We start from the raw sequence: 14,501 nt of genomic DNA on the forward strand, positions 1-14,501 counted from the left end.
ATTACAGGGCATGCATGATTTCTAAGTGTATATGCCAAAGTTTACATTTGCTTGTCCCAGCTTTTTCACTTTAGGATCATTTATATTATGGTATGTACTGTTAATTCAGTAACTGTCTATTTCTGTAGGACCAGCAGTGATTGTCCTTGATGTGTTCTTCCACCAAGTTCTGTCTACTCATTCCATGCCATATAGTTCATATTGTGCCTGTATCTTATCAATAATTATATATCAACAATCCTTCTCCTACTGTCTTCTCATTGTGAAGTGTTTTGCCTCACCGAGTTATTTCCGCTATCAGTGTTTGTTACCTAGAACTAGAAGAGTATTTATTGAATGCAGCATGAGCTAGGGTAAAGACAGCCATTACAATTTTAGTTTCAACCTTATAAAGTGGCCACTGTGTTATTTTTCTATCAGGACACTTTACAGGAGAATGTCAGGGTAGCAGTCTGACACCTGAAGTTTAATTGAAGTTGGAGAATGCAACAAGACAATGATTACAAAGACAAGAGTAAATCGATAAGAGAATGATTTCAAAAGACTAATTTCGAGTTTTGGAATGGCCGAACCAAAACTGTAAAGTTAATCCCATAGAAATTTTGCGGAATGGCCTGAAGCAACAGTTCAGGCAAGGAATCCCACCAGCAACCCAGTGTTGAAGCGCATTGACTGTGTGAACTCAATTATTCCTGTGTTGGAATGAAGAGAAAACTAATGATGATCCCTTTTCCCAGCTGGTTCCATCTGCCCATTCCACGCGCATCTTGTTAAACCTCTGTCCAGCCAGTATCCCAACCACCTCCATGATATATATCAACCATCTTGTTCAACCGCTGGCCAAACTGTATCCCACCACCTCAATGATATATATCAACCATCTTGTTCAACCTCTGTCCAGTCTGTATCCCACCACCTCAATGATATATATCAACCATCTTGTTCAACCTCTGTCCAGCCTGTATCGCACCACCTCAATGATATATATCAACCATCTTGTTCAACCTCTGGCCAAACTCTATCCCATCACCTCAATGATATATATCAACCATCTTGTTTAAGCTCTGTCCAGCCCGTATCCCACCACGTCAATGATATATATCAACCATCTTGTACAAACTCTGTCCAGCCTGTATCCCACCACCTCAATGATATATATCAACCATCTTGTACAAACTCTGTCCAGTCTGTATCCAATCACTTCAATGATATATATCAACCATCTTGTTCAACCTCTGTCAAGCCTGTATCGCACCACCTCAATGATATATATCAACCATCTTGTCAATTTCTGGTCAGACTGTATCGCATCAATAGTTACAATTTTAATTTCAACATAACAAAATGGCAAAGGGTTAATCTTGACAGCATTCAAATTTGCGTCTGTTATTTCATGGTTTGTCATTTTTGGGGTGCCACTTTCTCTGTTGCCAGGGTAACAGCCCACATGACTTGCAGGGAGTGGTGCTCATTTTTATCGCTCTCTGGTCACGGTCCCTCAGTGAGAGATAGCGGCTTCGGGAGCAGATGTAACAGGCTGATAGTGGGGTGGGGAGGATGTTGTGAGCATTGACTGTATCGACTGTATTAACCCTGTGTTGGAATGAAGAGAAAATTAATGAATGTGGGTATTACATTTATGCAACTTCGTCCAGGCCGTCACGAAAAACTTGTAATCAGTTAATAGTTGTGCAACATTTAAAGTAAAAAGAGAAAATGCTGGAACCATTCAGCAGATCGGGCAGCAACTTGGACAGTCCCATTTCTGATACTGGCTCTAACTACCACAGTTTCTCTTTCCACAAATCTAATCTGAAGAAACGAGTTTCCAGCACTATTATTTCAATTTTATATTCAAAGCGTTTTAATCCTGTTAGCCTACAGGAAATGTGACGGCCAATTGTGCTGGGCAAGACCTCGTTTAACAATTAGATTATGATAAATTGAGTTCAGTTTAGCTGCTGGAGTCAATGTAAAACGTATCCCCGTTATCTGGTGACTCACGCCCTGGTTTTACAGCCCGATCATTGGTCCAGTCAGATGATCATCAGGGTCCGGTTCTGCCATAGGTTGATGGAGTGTTAGTTTTTGAACTCCGATTGGCCGAAAGACTACATCATATTACCGGGAGCAAGGAGTCCGAGGAGAGTTGCCGTTTAGGCTGCAATCCTTGGAAAATGCTACCGTTTCCTCATTGTGAAGTATTTTGCCTCACTATCGGTGTTTGTTACCTAGAAATAGCAGAGGATGTATTGAATGCAGCATGAGGTAAGGTAAAGACAAACACTACAATTTCAGTTTCAACGTTATAAAATAGACGTTCTGTTAAATTCATATCAGGACACTTTACAGGAGAATGTCAGGGTGGCTGTCTGTCACCTGAAATTTAATTGAAGTTGATAATGCAAAAAGTCATTTTACCGAAAGATAAGAGAAAATCGATATGAGAATTGTTTCAAAAGAAAATTTCGTTTTTTGGAATGGCCGGGTCAGTCCTATCGTTAATCCCATAGGAATGCTATGGGATGGCCTGAAGCAGCAGTTCAGACAAGGAATCCCACCAACATCCCAGAGGTGAAGCAGTTTTGTCAGGCGGAATGGCCTAAAATTCCTCCAAGCCAATGTGCAGGAACATCAACAGTTATCGGAAGCATTTGGTCGAAATTATTGCTGCACGGGGTGGGGGGAGTGTGGGTCACACCAATGATTGAAAACCAAGGTTCACAGACTTATTTTTAACAAGTACATGTAATATTCAATCATGTTAATCTTGTCATAACGAGACTCAGAGCGTTTGAAATAGGCTCCATTGTTTACTTTTCCGGTCATTTTCGGAGGGCCGCTTACTGCATTGTCACGATAACAGCCCATGTGACCGGCAAGGAGCGGTAAACATTTTTATCGCTCTCTGGTCACCGTTGCACAGTGAGAGTTAGTGGCCTCAGGACCAGATGGAACAGACCGATAAAGGGGTGGGGAGGAAGTTGTGAGCATTGACTGTGTGAACTGAATTATTGCTGTGTTGGAATGAAGAGAAAACTAATGATGATACCTTTTCCCATCTGGTTCCATCTGCTCATCCCCGGCGCATTCGTTTAAACTCTGTTTGGCCTGTAACCCACCATCTCAATGATATATATCAACCATCATGTTCAACCTCTGTCCAGTCTCTATCCCATCAACTCAATGATATATATCAACCATCTTGTTCAACCTCTGTCCAGTCTGTATCCCACCACCTCAATGATATATATCAACCATCTTGTTCAACCTCTGTCAAGCCTGTATCGCACCACCTCAATGATATATATCAACCATCTTGTTCAACCTCTGGCCAAACTGTATCCCACCACCTCAATGATATATATCAACCATCTTGTTTAAGCTCTGTCCAGCTTGTATCCCACCACCTCAATGATATATATCAACCATGTGGTCTCGGCCTGAAACGTCGACAGTGCTTCTCCTTATAAATGCTGCCTGGCCTGCTGTGTTCCACCAGCATTTTGTGCGTGCTGTTTGAATTTCCAGTATCTGCAGATTTCCTCGTGTTTGTTCAACCTCTGTCCAGTCTGTATCTCACCATCCCAATGACAGATATCAACCACCTGTTCAACCCCTGTCCATTCTGTATTCCATCAACTCAATGATATATCTCAAAATTCTTGTCAATTTCTGGCCAGACTGTATCGCATCAATAATTACATTTTTATTTACATAATGGCTAAGTGTTAAACTTGACAGCATTTAAAGTGAGTCAGTTATTTCAATTTTTTGGAATATTTTTGGAGAGCCACTTTCTCTGTTGCCAGGGTAACAGCCCATGTGACTTGGAGGGAGTGGTGCACATTTTTATCGCTCTCTGGTCACGGTCCATCATTGAGAGACAACGGCCTCGGGAGCAGATGTAACAGACTGATAATGGGGTGGGGAGGATGTTATGAGCATTGACTCTACCGACGGTATTATCCCTGTGTTGGAATAAAGACAAAATTAATGAATGTGGGCATTACATTTCTGCTACTTTGTTCAGGCCGTTACAAGCGTCTTGTAAACAGTCAATAGTTGTGCATAATTTAAAGTAAAAAGAGAGAATATTGGAAACGTTCAGCAGATCGGGCAGCAACTTGGACAGTCCCAATTCAGATATTGGGTCTTCCACAGTTTCTCTTTCCACAAATCTAATCTGATGAAACGAGTTTATACTAAATAAATTTGTATAAATGATTGTATACTAAAATCATTTTGTTCCTGTTGGTCTACAGGAAATGTGATGGCCAATTGTGCTGGTCAAGACCTCATTTAACAATAAGATAATGATCACTTGAGTTCAGTTTACCTGCAGGAGACAATGTGCAACGTATCCCTGATATTTCGTGACTCACACCTAGGTTTTCCAGCCCGATCATTGGTCCAGTCTGATGATCATCAGGTTCCCGTTCTGCCTTAGGTTGATGGAGTGTTAGTTTTTGAAGTCTGATTGGCCGAAACACTGCATTATATTACCGGTAACAAGGAGTCTTTGGACAGTTGCTGTTTGGGCTGTAATCCTTTGAAACTCCGGTGCTCTCAGTGTTTGGGATTTGGGCAAGGTCAGTACTAATACAGATGGGACAGGATGTTCCTCCTTCCAAATGAATCAGAAATCTCAAGCATCTGGACATTGATTGTGGGTATGCACCACTTGCTGTGAGATGTGAGGACGATGTGCGAGGCTTCTGGCGTCGGTTAGTGACAGGTTCAGCTGTGTGTCACTGTCAGGTTGTGTCAGGGGATATCATAGTTTTAGATCCAAGTAAAATGGACCCGGGGATGAACCTGCCCAGGTTTATAAGGTGTTGAGCGAGTATTTCTGGTCTGGGGGTTCAAACCGTGTTTGGAAATTCCCATTCACTGTCACCTGTCTGTGCGGCAGTGAGAATCTAACGGATTTTATTGCTGGAGATCTGCAATAAAAACTGGAAATGTTTGAAGTATTTCTGACGAAAAGTGTGGACCTGAATTGTCATATTTGCTCCTCTTCCCACTGCTGTTCCTTACCTGCTGAGCGTTTCTGATAAGTCCAGTTTCCTTTTATTACATTCACCCTGGAATGGTTTATATTTCCTGAAATGGACCTGATTAAACCTGGGAATGGAAATGGGTCGTTCTGTGATAGTAGAACAATAAAGAAACTATAGTTTTTTCCTGTGAATTATCCTGGTACCAACTTGCTTGTTAATCCGGGAAATGCTTTCAGTACAGTTGTTGCTAACGAGGATTACATGAATAATAACAGGAATGATCGGCTTTATGTATGAGGAGCATTTGATGGATCTGGACCTGTTCTCAATGGAGTTCAGAGGGATGGTGGGGGAGGTGGGGAGGTGCAGTAAACCTACTGAACGCTGAAAATCCTGTAGACAGTGGACGCGGAGTGTCTGCAATCTGAGAGCAGTCTCAGAGTAAAAGACGCTTCCCTTTAAAACTAAGATGAGAAAATTCTCTGCAGCCAAAGGATGGCTGCTGCGTGGAAATTGGTGGTGGAGGCTGCCCTTTGCGTATATATATGGCAGGTTTAAATATGTTCCTGATTGCTCAGTAGCTTCAGGGTTGCAGAATGAAGGCAGGAATATGATGTTGGAATAAAAATCATGTTTGAATGGTGGAACAGACTCGATGGACTGAATCACCTAATTCTCCTCCTACATCTTGTGTCTGACCATAACTGAACGATGACTCCTTCGTATCCTATATCAGGCATTGGGAAGTGTGAGGGGCAAATTCAGATTTGTTCATTGAGATCGTTATATTCGTCTTCAACATTTAAACTTCGTTAAGCGGAAATATTTTGTTCTCCTTTTATTGTTAATGTGCTTTATTGTCTGTCTGGTTAACATTAGACCTGCGGCGAGAGATTTATTGTAAGAAAAACCGCAGCTGGAAGCAAGCCACGACTGAAAAGTCTGGTCCTTTAGACATTATGTGTCTGTAAAAATGAAGGTAGGAAATAGTTGGAGTGAGACTGAATGTGCCCAGAAGAACCAGTTATGCCTCTGTCAGACCCAGTTGCAATCAATCCAGGTCTGGTAATGTGCTTCCAGCAGCCCAGCCCTTTGAAACCACTCCCATTCCCTCAGTTCAAAGTCTTGCATGTTATGAAGTAGTTTTTCGTCAGTTCTGAGTGGGGAAAGGGAATCAGAGTGGTTTGGTTATACTTGCTATCTTTCAAAAAAATGTAATTGCTTGAGTTTACTTGCTGCAAACTTACCCTGTACAGTCTGAACCCAATTATTCACATAGATGGCAAGTATGAATGGGCGTATCCACAGGCAACGTCACTAAGCATAAGACTTGAGTCCAATAAACAGCCTCTCATCGCCACCCTCTGCTTCCTACCACCCAGCCATTACCAAACTCCGGGGCTCTGTTACAAACACAATGTTAACAGCAAGATTAGACAGTGATTAATATAAAAGAGTTGTTGCTTCCTGAAAGGACGCGTATCCTGTCTGATCCAAAGGGAAAGATCCTCCGTTGTTTACAACTTGATTTGCCCCGGGGCCCATCCTCCTCGGTCATGCTGCATCCACCAAACACACGGTCCCAACCTCCCCCCCCCCCAGCACCCCACCAATAGCCCCACATCATTCCTATCGTTCACCCCACAGTCTCACACATGGACAGATCCCCTTCACCCACATCCACCCTCTTAGCGTTGGTGTCATAAGAATATCAGGGCTGCAGCACAGGAGACCCCAGACTCCCCAGATGACAGGCTCAGTCTCGGCCCTTACCCAGTGCAACCGACCTTCGAATTACACAAACCCGAGATCAACCCCTTCCTCACCGCGGCCCGATCAGGAGAACCGCCGGCATTCGCTGGGTTCGGCACTGTGCTCTAATATGCAGGAGGTCGCAGCAGCGCAACCTGTTGCAGGACGTGGGCCTGACAATAACACAGAACGTTCGGGTGTCGGTTAATTCACCCTCCAAACTTCACATCAACTCCATCCAACCGACTCTAAGCGAACTTTATCGAACAACAGATATAATCCCTGTCAGCGATTTGCTGTGTGAATGATTCGCTCACTGTCGGGTTGTTTAGATTGCCGGGAGACCAGGACTGCAGGAACGAGAGCTCTTCTGTTAATTGATTCGAATCTGTTTCTCCAGCTGACAATTCCGGTTTACATTAGTAAAACTGTCGTTTAGGAAAATACTAAACAACGAGACGCTGCACCGACTGAGCCACCTCAAATCGAATCACCCTGGAAACTCCTCCCCAGAAAAACTGTGGGTTTTGTGACCCAACTCGAGACAAGTACCACACCGCCCACTCTACGGGTAACATGGCAGAGCAGGGCACCTGGCAAGGGACTTTACATCACACAACATTCAATTCAGTGATGAAACACGTTAAGTTTCCTTCGATCGCCTCCTGAAATCATTAAAAACTCGACTAACCTGCCTTTGAATACAAGCGCTCACCCACACGTGACGACATTCTGGTGCCCCCACATAAAACCATAAAACATTGGAGCACAGTTGGGCCATTTGGGCATCTGACGTCACGTGCGCGGTTCCTTACGTCTGAGGGTTTGTTTCTCACTCAGCAGTATTCTCACCTTATTAAGAAATTCCCACTCACTGTCGCCTGTCTTTGAGCAGCTGGAAATTAAAGAAACACTGAAGATGCTGGAGGCCTGAAAACAAATCAGAAATTGTTCAAAGCCATTCCAATGCAGACCTGGACAATGATCATTCCACAAATGATCTTTATGTGTTGAGTGTTTATTTCATTTGCAGCTTTTTAATAAATTATCTTAGAACGTACTAAACGTGAGTTAAGTCTCATGGGAAGTGGAGATGTGTGGAACCGGGGAACTGGGTTGCAAACTATCAGATGGAATTTAATGTAGATAAGTATGGGGTGTTGCACTTTGGCAGGGCAAACTAGGATTCGACTTACACAGTGACTGGTAGGGGCTGTGGTGTGTGACGAAACAAATTGACGTGGGAATACAGATCCACAATTATTTGCAGGTAGCTCCAGCGTCGTAAAGAGAGCTTTGGGCATATATTGACATTTATAACTCACTCAGGCTATTGAGAAGAGGAGTTGGGATATTAATACCAAAGTGGTAAAAGACACAGTGAATCCAAATATGCAGAATTGTGTTCAGTTCTAGTCATCTGCTTGGAGGAAAGATATCAATAAGCGTGAAAGAGTGCCGGGAAAATTACACGGGCGTTTCTGGTATTTCAGGAAAAAATGATCAAACTTGATTCCCTCGAATACAGGAGAATGAAAGGAAATCCAAGCAGGGTTCCAACTTTTTTATGCCATCTGTCCCTACAATTAACTGAGGGGTCCATGGACCCCAGGATGTTGACCCCTGCTAGAGATATACAAAAGTATGATGGTATAAATAGGGTGAATGCAGGTAAGCGTTTGCCCCTCAGGTTGGGTGGGGTCATGGAGTTAGGGCAAAAAGTGAAATATTTAAGGGAAATCTGAGGGCTAACTACTTCACTCAGAGGGTGGTGCGAATGCAGAAACAGCTCCCAGCAGAAGTGAGAGATGAAGGTTCAATTGTAGTACTTGAGATGTTTAGGTAGATACATGGATGAGAAGGTATGGAGGGCTATGGTCTGTGTGCAGGGGGAGGGGACCACACCGAACATGACACGGACTGGATGAGCTAACAGTTCTGTGTCTGTGCAAAAAGATACTCCCTGTCTACTTTATGTATGCCTTTCATAATCTTATAAACCTCTATCAGATCTCCCCTCAGTCCCCACCGCTCCAAGGAGAACAACCCAAGATTTCTACTAAAAACTGGATAAGGTTTGAATCCATTCTGACGAAAGGTTGGGAAACCAAATGTTCTGGATTGCTAAATAGGTCGAGTGTTATAACAGGGAAGCAAGAATACTGTGTTAGAAAAATAATCCTCTATGATTGATTATGGAGCAGACTAGAATGACCGTATCAGCTAATTCTATTCCTATGTATTTTGACTTGTATCTTACACCATGACTGAGCCCTGGTGTGTGTATCCCATCATAAACAAGAGAAAATCTTCAGATGCTGCGAAGCGACACACACAAAATGCTGGAGGAAATCTGCAGGCCGGGCAGCATCTATGGAAGAGAGTAGAGTCGACATGCAGATGCTGTCTGGCCTGATTAGTTCCTCGAGCATTTTGTGTCTGTTCCTTTGTGCCCCATGTGAGGCTTTGTAAAGTGTGAGGGACCGTTCCAGATTTCTTCACTCGGATCATTATTTATGTGTTCAAGATTTAAATTTTGGTTTAATGTTCGGTTCTTCTTTGCATTGTTAACGTGCAAACGCCTCTCTGGTTGAAGTTAGACCTGCAGTGAGAGATTTAATGAAAGAAAAGCCCACAACTGGAAGCAAACCACAAATGAAGACGAGGCAACAGCAACAAGTGGACGAGCCCGAGGACTGAGAGCAGCAACTAGAGAGAATCCTTCTGACTCAGGGTTTCCATTGATTCAATCAGCAGAAAGTTTGGTGAGTCTCTTTTACTCTAACACTAGTCCTTTAGACATTACATTTCTGTACCAAGGAAGGTAGGAAATAGCTGGAGCGGGACTGAATAAATGTGAAAGTGCCAGTTATGCCAGTTGCAATCACTCCAGATTTACTAATTGCTGTCAGCATCCCAGCTCCGTGAAGCCACGCACATACCCTCATGTTGTTTGCTCATTTCAAACATCAGTTCTGATGCTTCCTTGCTTGGCTCTGTTACTTTATAATAATCTCAAAACGCGTTGAGAATGTCCTCCCTTTATAAGACGCCACAGTTGTTTCCTGCTGTAGTGATTGCAGAAATGTGGAATTATCATGAACTACAGCAACATGTCATTGACTCCTCTGTCTATTGCAAGCTGCAATGATATACTTGCCCTCGAGTATATCGTTGTGCAAGCCTCTGCTAAGATCAAACCCTTTTGCAACCAAATGTCCCAGCACCACATTTTATTCAGTCCTAATTAGCAAATGCCAACAAATAATTTACATTTACATACCATGTAGTCATCAAGTATTTGTCTACCAATAAATTGTCCGAATCTATGAATCTGTGATTAAGTAGAAATACGTTTTGCAAGGTTCCCATCTGACACTGTACCAAAGGCACGGGTTATATCTGTACCTGAGATGAACAAATGTTCTTGCATCCAGGACTGCTGGAGCTGCCGGGGTCGGTTTAAACTCAGTCGTTGCGGGATGGTATCTAGAGTGTTAGGTCAGATGATGGAGGAGCTGATATTAAGGTAGATGCAACGTTCAGAGAGACTGGAAGTATTGGCTGAGGACAGTGCATCACGTGGTGAAAAGCAGCAACTGTTTCCCCTCCCTCCTCTCACCCTCACTTCCCCTCTCACTCTCCTTTTTGCCGATGTTAATCGCTGATGTGGGGACAATGTATGAGGATTCTGGGATTGGTAAGTGGCACGTTCAGCTGTGTGACCCTATCCCAGATTTTGGACCAGGTAAAATAGATCTGGGGATCACGCTGCTTGGTCTTAAGAGGTATTGAGAGGGATCAGATGTTTGCTTCTGGAGTTTCTTTGGATGCAATGACTGCTCTTCTGAGGAGAGAATGAGATCCCATCCCAGCCCTCGCAGGGAGAGGCTCTGATTAAATGTTTGTAGCAGTAGAGTTGGACCCAGGAGCTTAGTGTTCAAACCGTGTTTAGAAGTTACCCCTCACGGTCACCTGTCTGTTAGTCAATAGTCCTGGGCCTGTGCTCAATGGAGTTCGGAGGGATGGTGGTAGTGGGGGTGGTGCTTGTTTAAGGAAACCTACCGAATGCTGAAAAGCCTGGATACAGTGGACATGAGCGGATGGTTCCATTAGACGGAGAGTGATAGAGGTGTATAAGATGATGAGAGGCGTTGATCGTGTGGATAGGTAGAGGTTCTTTCCCAGGGCTGAAATGACTGACATGAGGGGGCATATGTTTAAGGTGCTTGGAAGTAGGTAGAGAGGAATTTTAGGGGACTTCACATAGAGAGTGCTGAGTGTGGAATGCATTGCTGGCGGCTGTGGTGGCGGCGGATACAAGAGGGTCCTTTAGGAGACTCTTAGATGGGTACATGGAGTAGAGATGTTCACCACTTTCTGGAGGGGGGGGGCAAACTGGCGGACTGGTAATCTACAAGTGGGGTTGTGGGACCTTCACACCGAACTGCCGCTTAGCCCCTCTTATTCTGCTCCTCGGGATGGGAACGGATGAAGCGGTGATGCCGGGACCACACCCATCTTTCATCTTTCCATTATTTGAACAAGGCGGTGAGATCCACATCTATTACGTCCTCTCATTGTAGGTGGGCACATTGTTTTTACTGAGTCCATTCCCCTCCTATGACTCCACCAGTCACGGGATCCTACATGCCAGTTTCATTTTACCTCATACCTGCAGCATCTGCGGGTTTGATTTCAGCCCCAGCGCTTCTCCCCGCACTGATGACGCAACAAACACTGCACATGCTCACTGCTCCTGGGTGGGTGGTGGTTTCGTTTCCATTCTGTTCTGGGACTGTCTGCGTGGTCAGGACACCGCCCCGTCGGGGCAGACAGCGGGTGGGGGGGTCAAGGATCACCAGCACAGGGCGAATTATATGAAGCACGAGGCAGGGTAAAAGGAAATATTACAGCTTTAATTTCATTGTTAAAGAATGCTGCCAAGTTACTCTTGGTTCTAATTAAACTCAGCATGATGTAGAGCTTTGTTATTCGCGTTTTCGGTTATTTTTGGTGAGGCACTTATTCAATAACAGTGTTGCATGTTTTATTTTTCGTTCTCTGATCACTGCCCCTCCGTGAAGATAAAAGTGGCTTCAGGAGAAGATGTAACAGATTGACAGTGAGGCAGAGAGGGTGTTGGGGGAAGGATGTTGTGAACATTGACTGTGTGGACTATATTGGAATGAAGAGAAAACTAATAAATATGCCATTCCAACCACAACCTATTTCAGCTGCTACCATCCGGGAAACGGTACCGCATCATAAAAGCCAGGACCAATTGGCTCTGGGATAGCTTCTTATACCAGGCCCTCAGACTGATGAACTCATGCTGATTTGAGTGTACCCTATATTACATCGACTGTTCTATTTAATATGAATTATTATGACTCACTATGATTGCACATTTACATGGAGATGTAACGTAAACATTTTTACTCCTAATTGTGTGAAGGATGTAAGAAATAAAGTCAATTCAGTCAATTATATTCCTGCCATTTCTGGCACAAACAACTTGAAATCAGTCATTTTGAGCATTATTTAAAATAAAAAAGGGAAATTACTGGAAATTCTGGGAGAACTTCAGACTCCCAGATGACCACATCTGCACCAGGTGCCCCTAGCTGCAGCTCCTCAGAGAATGAACTGCAGCTACATCTCGATGTTGTTTGCCTCATGCGGGAGGCTGAGGAAGTTCAAAACTAACGAGTAAACTCCAAGATCTCCTTGTGCAATTGGATCCTGGACTTCCTCACCTCATTGCCTCCTTGTGCAACTGGATCCTGGACTTCATAGCTTATAGATAGATAGATACTTTATTCATCCCCATGGGGAAATTCAACATTTTTTTTCCAATGTCCCATACACTTGTTGTAGCAAAACTAATTACATACAATACTTAACTCAGTAAAAATATGATATGCATCTAAATCACTCTCTCAAAAAGCATTAATAATAGCTTTTTAAAAGTTCTTAAGTAGTTTTCTTAAATGCATTGAGTCCTAACCCCGGCATTTTAACATATCTTACTCCTGGCGGTTGAATTGTAAAGCCGAATGGCATTGGGGATTATTGATCTCTTCATCCTGTCTGAGGAGCATTGTATCGATAGCAACCTGTCGCTGAAACTGCTTCTCTGTCTCTGGATGGTGCTATGTAGAGGATGTTCAGGGTTTTCCATAATTGACCGTAGCCTACAAAAGCGTGGCAAATGTCTTGCGAAACGGTTCCCTGCAGAGGTTGGGGAATATGTGGAGGGACCTGCCAGAGGAAGTGGATGAGGCTGGCACAATTGTATGATTGCAGAAGCAGTTGGGATGTGTTGATGAAGTGAAGAGGCCGGGGCTGAGATGGTCCCATCTCTGTGGCACTGGTCGGCTTTGTCACATTGGCCTGAAAGGTCTGTGTCTGTGCTCTCTTCCTCTGTGACTCTATCAGTAGGATGCACAAGATATCACTGGACAAACATACGTACATGGTGTGGTCGTTCATGTTACTGGGGAATGTTTGGTCCCTAAGCCGATTGCTGCTCTGATATATGGGATGGAGATACTGACATATTTACAAAGTAATTGTTCACCCTCACTATCTGCTTGTTGTGTAATTCAGGGTATCAGCAGCAAGTGGAGCTCTCCTGCACCGGGACCAAAGTGTAAATAAGAAGAAACAATCAACAATCAACAGTCAGAATCGAAATGGACACAGGTATGATCGCTGGGATTTTTTATAATATCTGATATTGGTGCGCAATAATTCAGATGAAGAAACTTAAACAGATGCTAACAGGGCAGAGAAATGTTTCATCAAACAGTGTAATTGAATCCGTTGGTAAAGCGGCCTTGAGTAATCCATCAATCCAACAGTTCCAGCACAGAGACCTGGTACCGGTAATGGTCGAATCACTCAGCTCACCGCGCAAAGCTTCACCTGAGTGAAGCAGGCAGAAAGTTCAGAATAATGTGGTTGTGAGTGAAACACAGACAGGAATGTGACAGTGGCCTTGGGGGTGATGAACGGTCCAGGGAAGTGTCATGGCCTGTTTCACCTCCAGACAGGTTCTGATGTGAAAGGTGCTTCCAACTTTCATTTCTTAAATCTGGTGCCAGGGGATTGGAGCATTACCAGGAATTCTGGGATTGAGCGATGCAAGTATAGTTCAGGTCGTGGAAGGGCACTTTTGGTGTTGATGCACAGTGGAGATGTGGGGAACCTCCTGGAGTCTGTTTTCTGTTGTTGAGTTAGAGAATGTTTCCAATGGGTGAAATAGTCCAGGGAACAGCTCATTGTAACTAAGTCGCTCTTACAGAGTTAGTCTGTTATAATATTTTAATGCACTAATGAACATGAGATTCCGCTGATGCTGCAAATCCAGAGCAACACACAAACTAAATGCTGGAGGAATTCAACAGGTCAAGTAGTATGCATGGGAATAAACAGTCTTTTTTTTTTTTGGCCGAGATCCTTCTCCAGGACTGGCCAAGGAAGGGCAGCTCTCATGGAGGTTCTCAGCCAGTTTGGAAAGTCCATGTAACGGGCTGTACAACTACTCCCGATGCATAGTCACAGAAAAGAACGCAGCACAAGTGGCGAGGACCAAGAAAGAGAAGTGAGTAGGTGGACTGGACAATATTCAGGGATGTTCGAATCTGAATGAATACACCACAGTTGTCACCGACTTCATTAAGACCTGTTTGGATGAGTGGGTACCATCGAGAACATTTCATAAATACCCAAATCAAAAGC

The 14,501-nt window shown here is 43.8% G+C and overlaps 1 protein-coding gene across 1 annotated transcript in view; it reads left to right on the forward strand.

The window, feature by feature from the left end:
- Nucleotides 1-2,143: 2,143 nt before the first annotated feature.
- The window catches only part of LOC140723391 (NACHT, LRR and PYD domains-containing protein 3-like), a 29,477-nt gene continuing 17,119 nt past the window's right edge, over nt 2,144-14,501 (forward strand). The window contains exons 1-3 of the mRNA XM_073037973.1: nt 2,144-2,273; nt 9,352-9,520; nt 13,368-13,463. Of these exons, the coding sequence (XP_072894074.1) occupies nt 13,454-13,463 (10 nt within the window). The 5' untranslated portion in view covers nt 2,144-2,273; nt 9,352-9,520; nt 13,368-13,453. The remainder of the gene's footprint in view (nt 2,274-9,351; nt 9,521-13,367; nt 13,464-14,501) is intronic.

The sequence above is a fragment of the Hemitrygon akajei genome, unplaced genomic scaffold (genome assembly GCF_048418815.1).
Source record: "Hemitrygon akajei unplaced genomic scaffold, sHemAka1.3 Scf000111, whole genome shotgun sequence".
Taxonomy (NCBI): Eukaryota; Metazoa; Chordata; class Chondrichthyes; order Myliobatiformes; family Dasyatidae; genus Hemitrygon; species Hemitrygon akajei.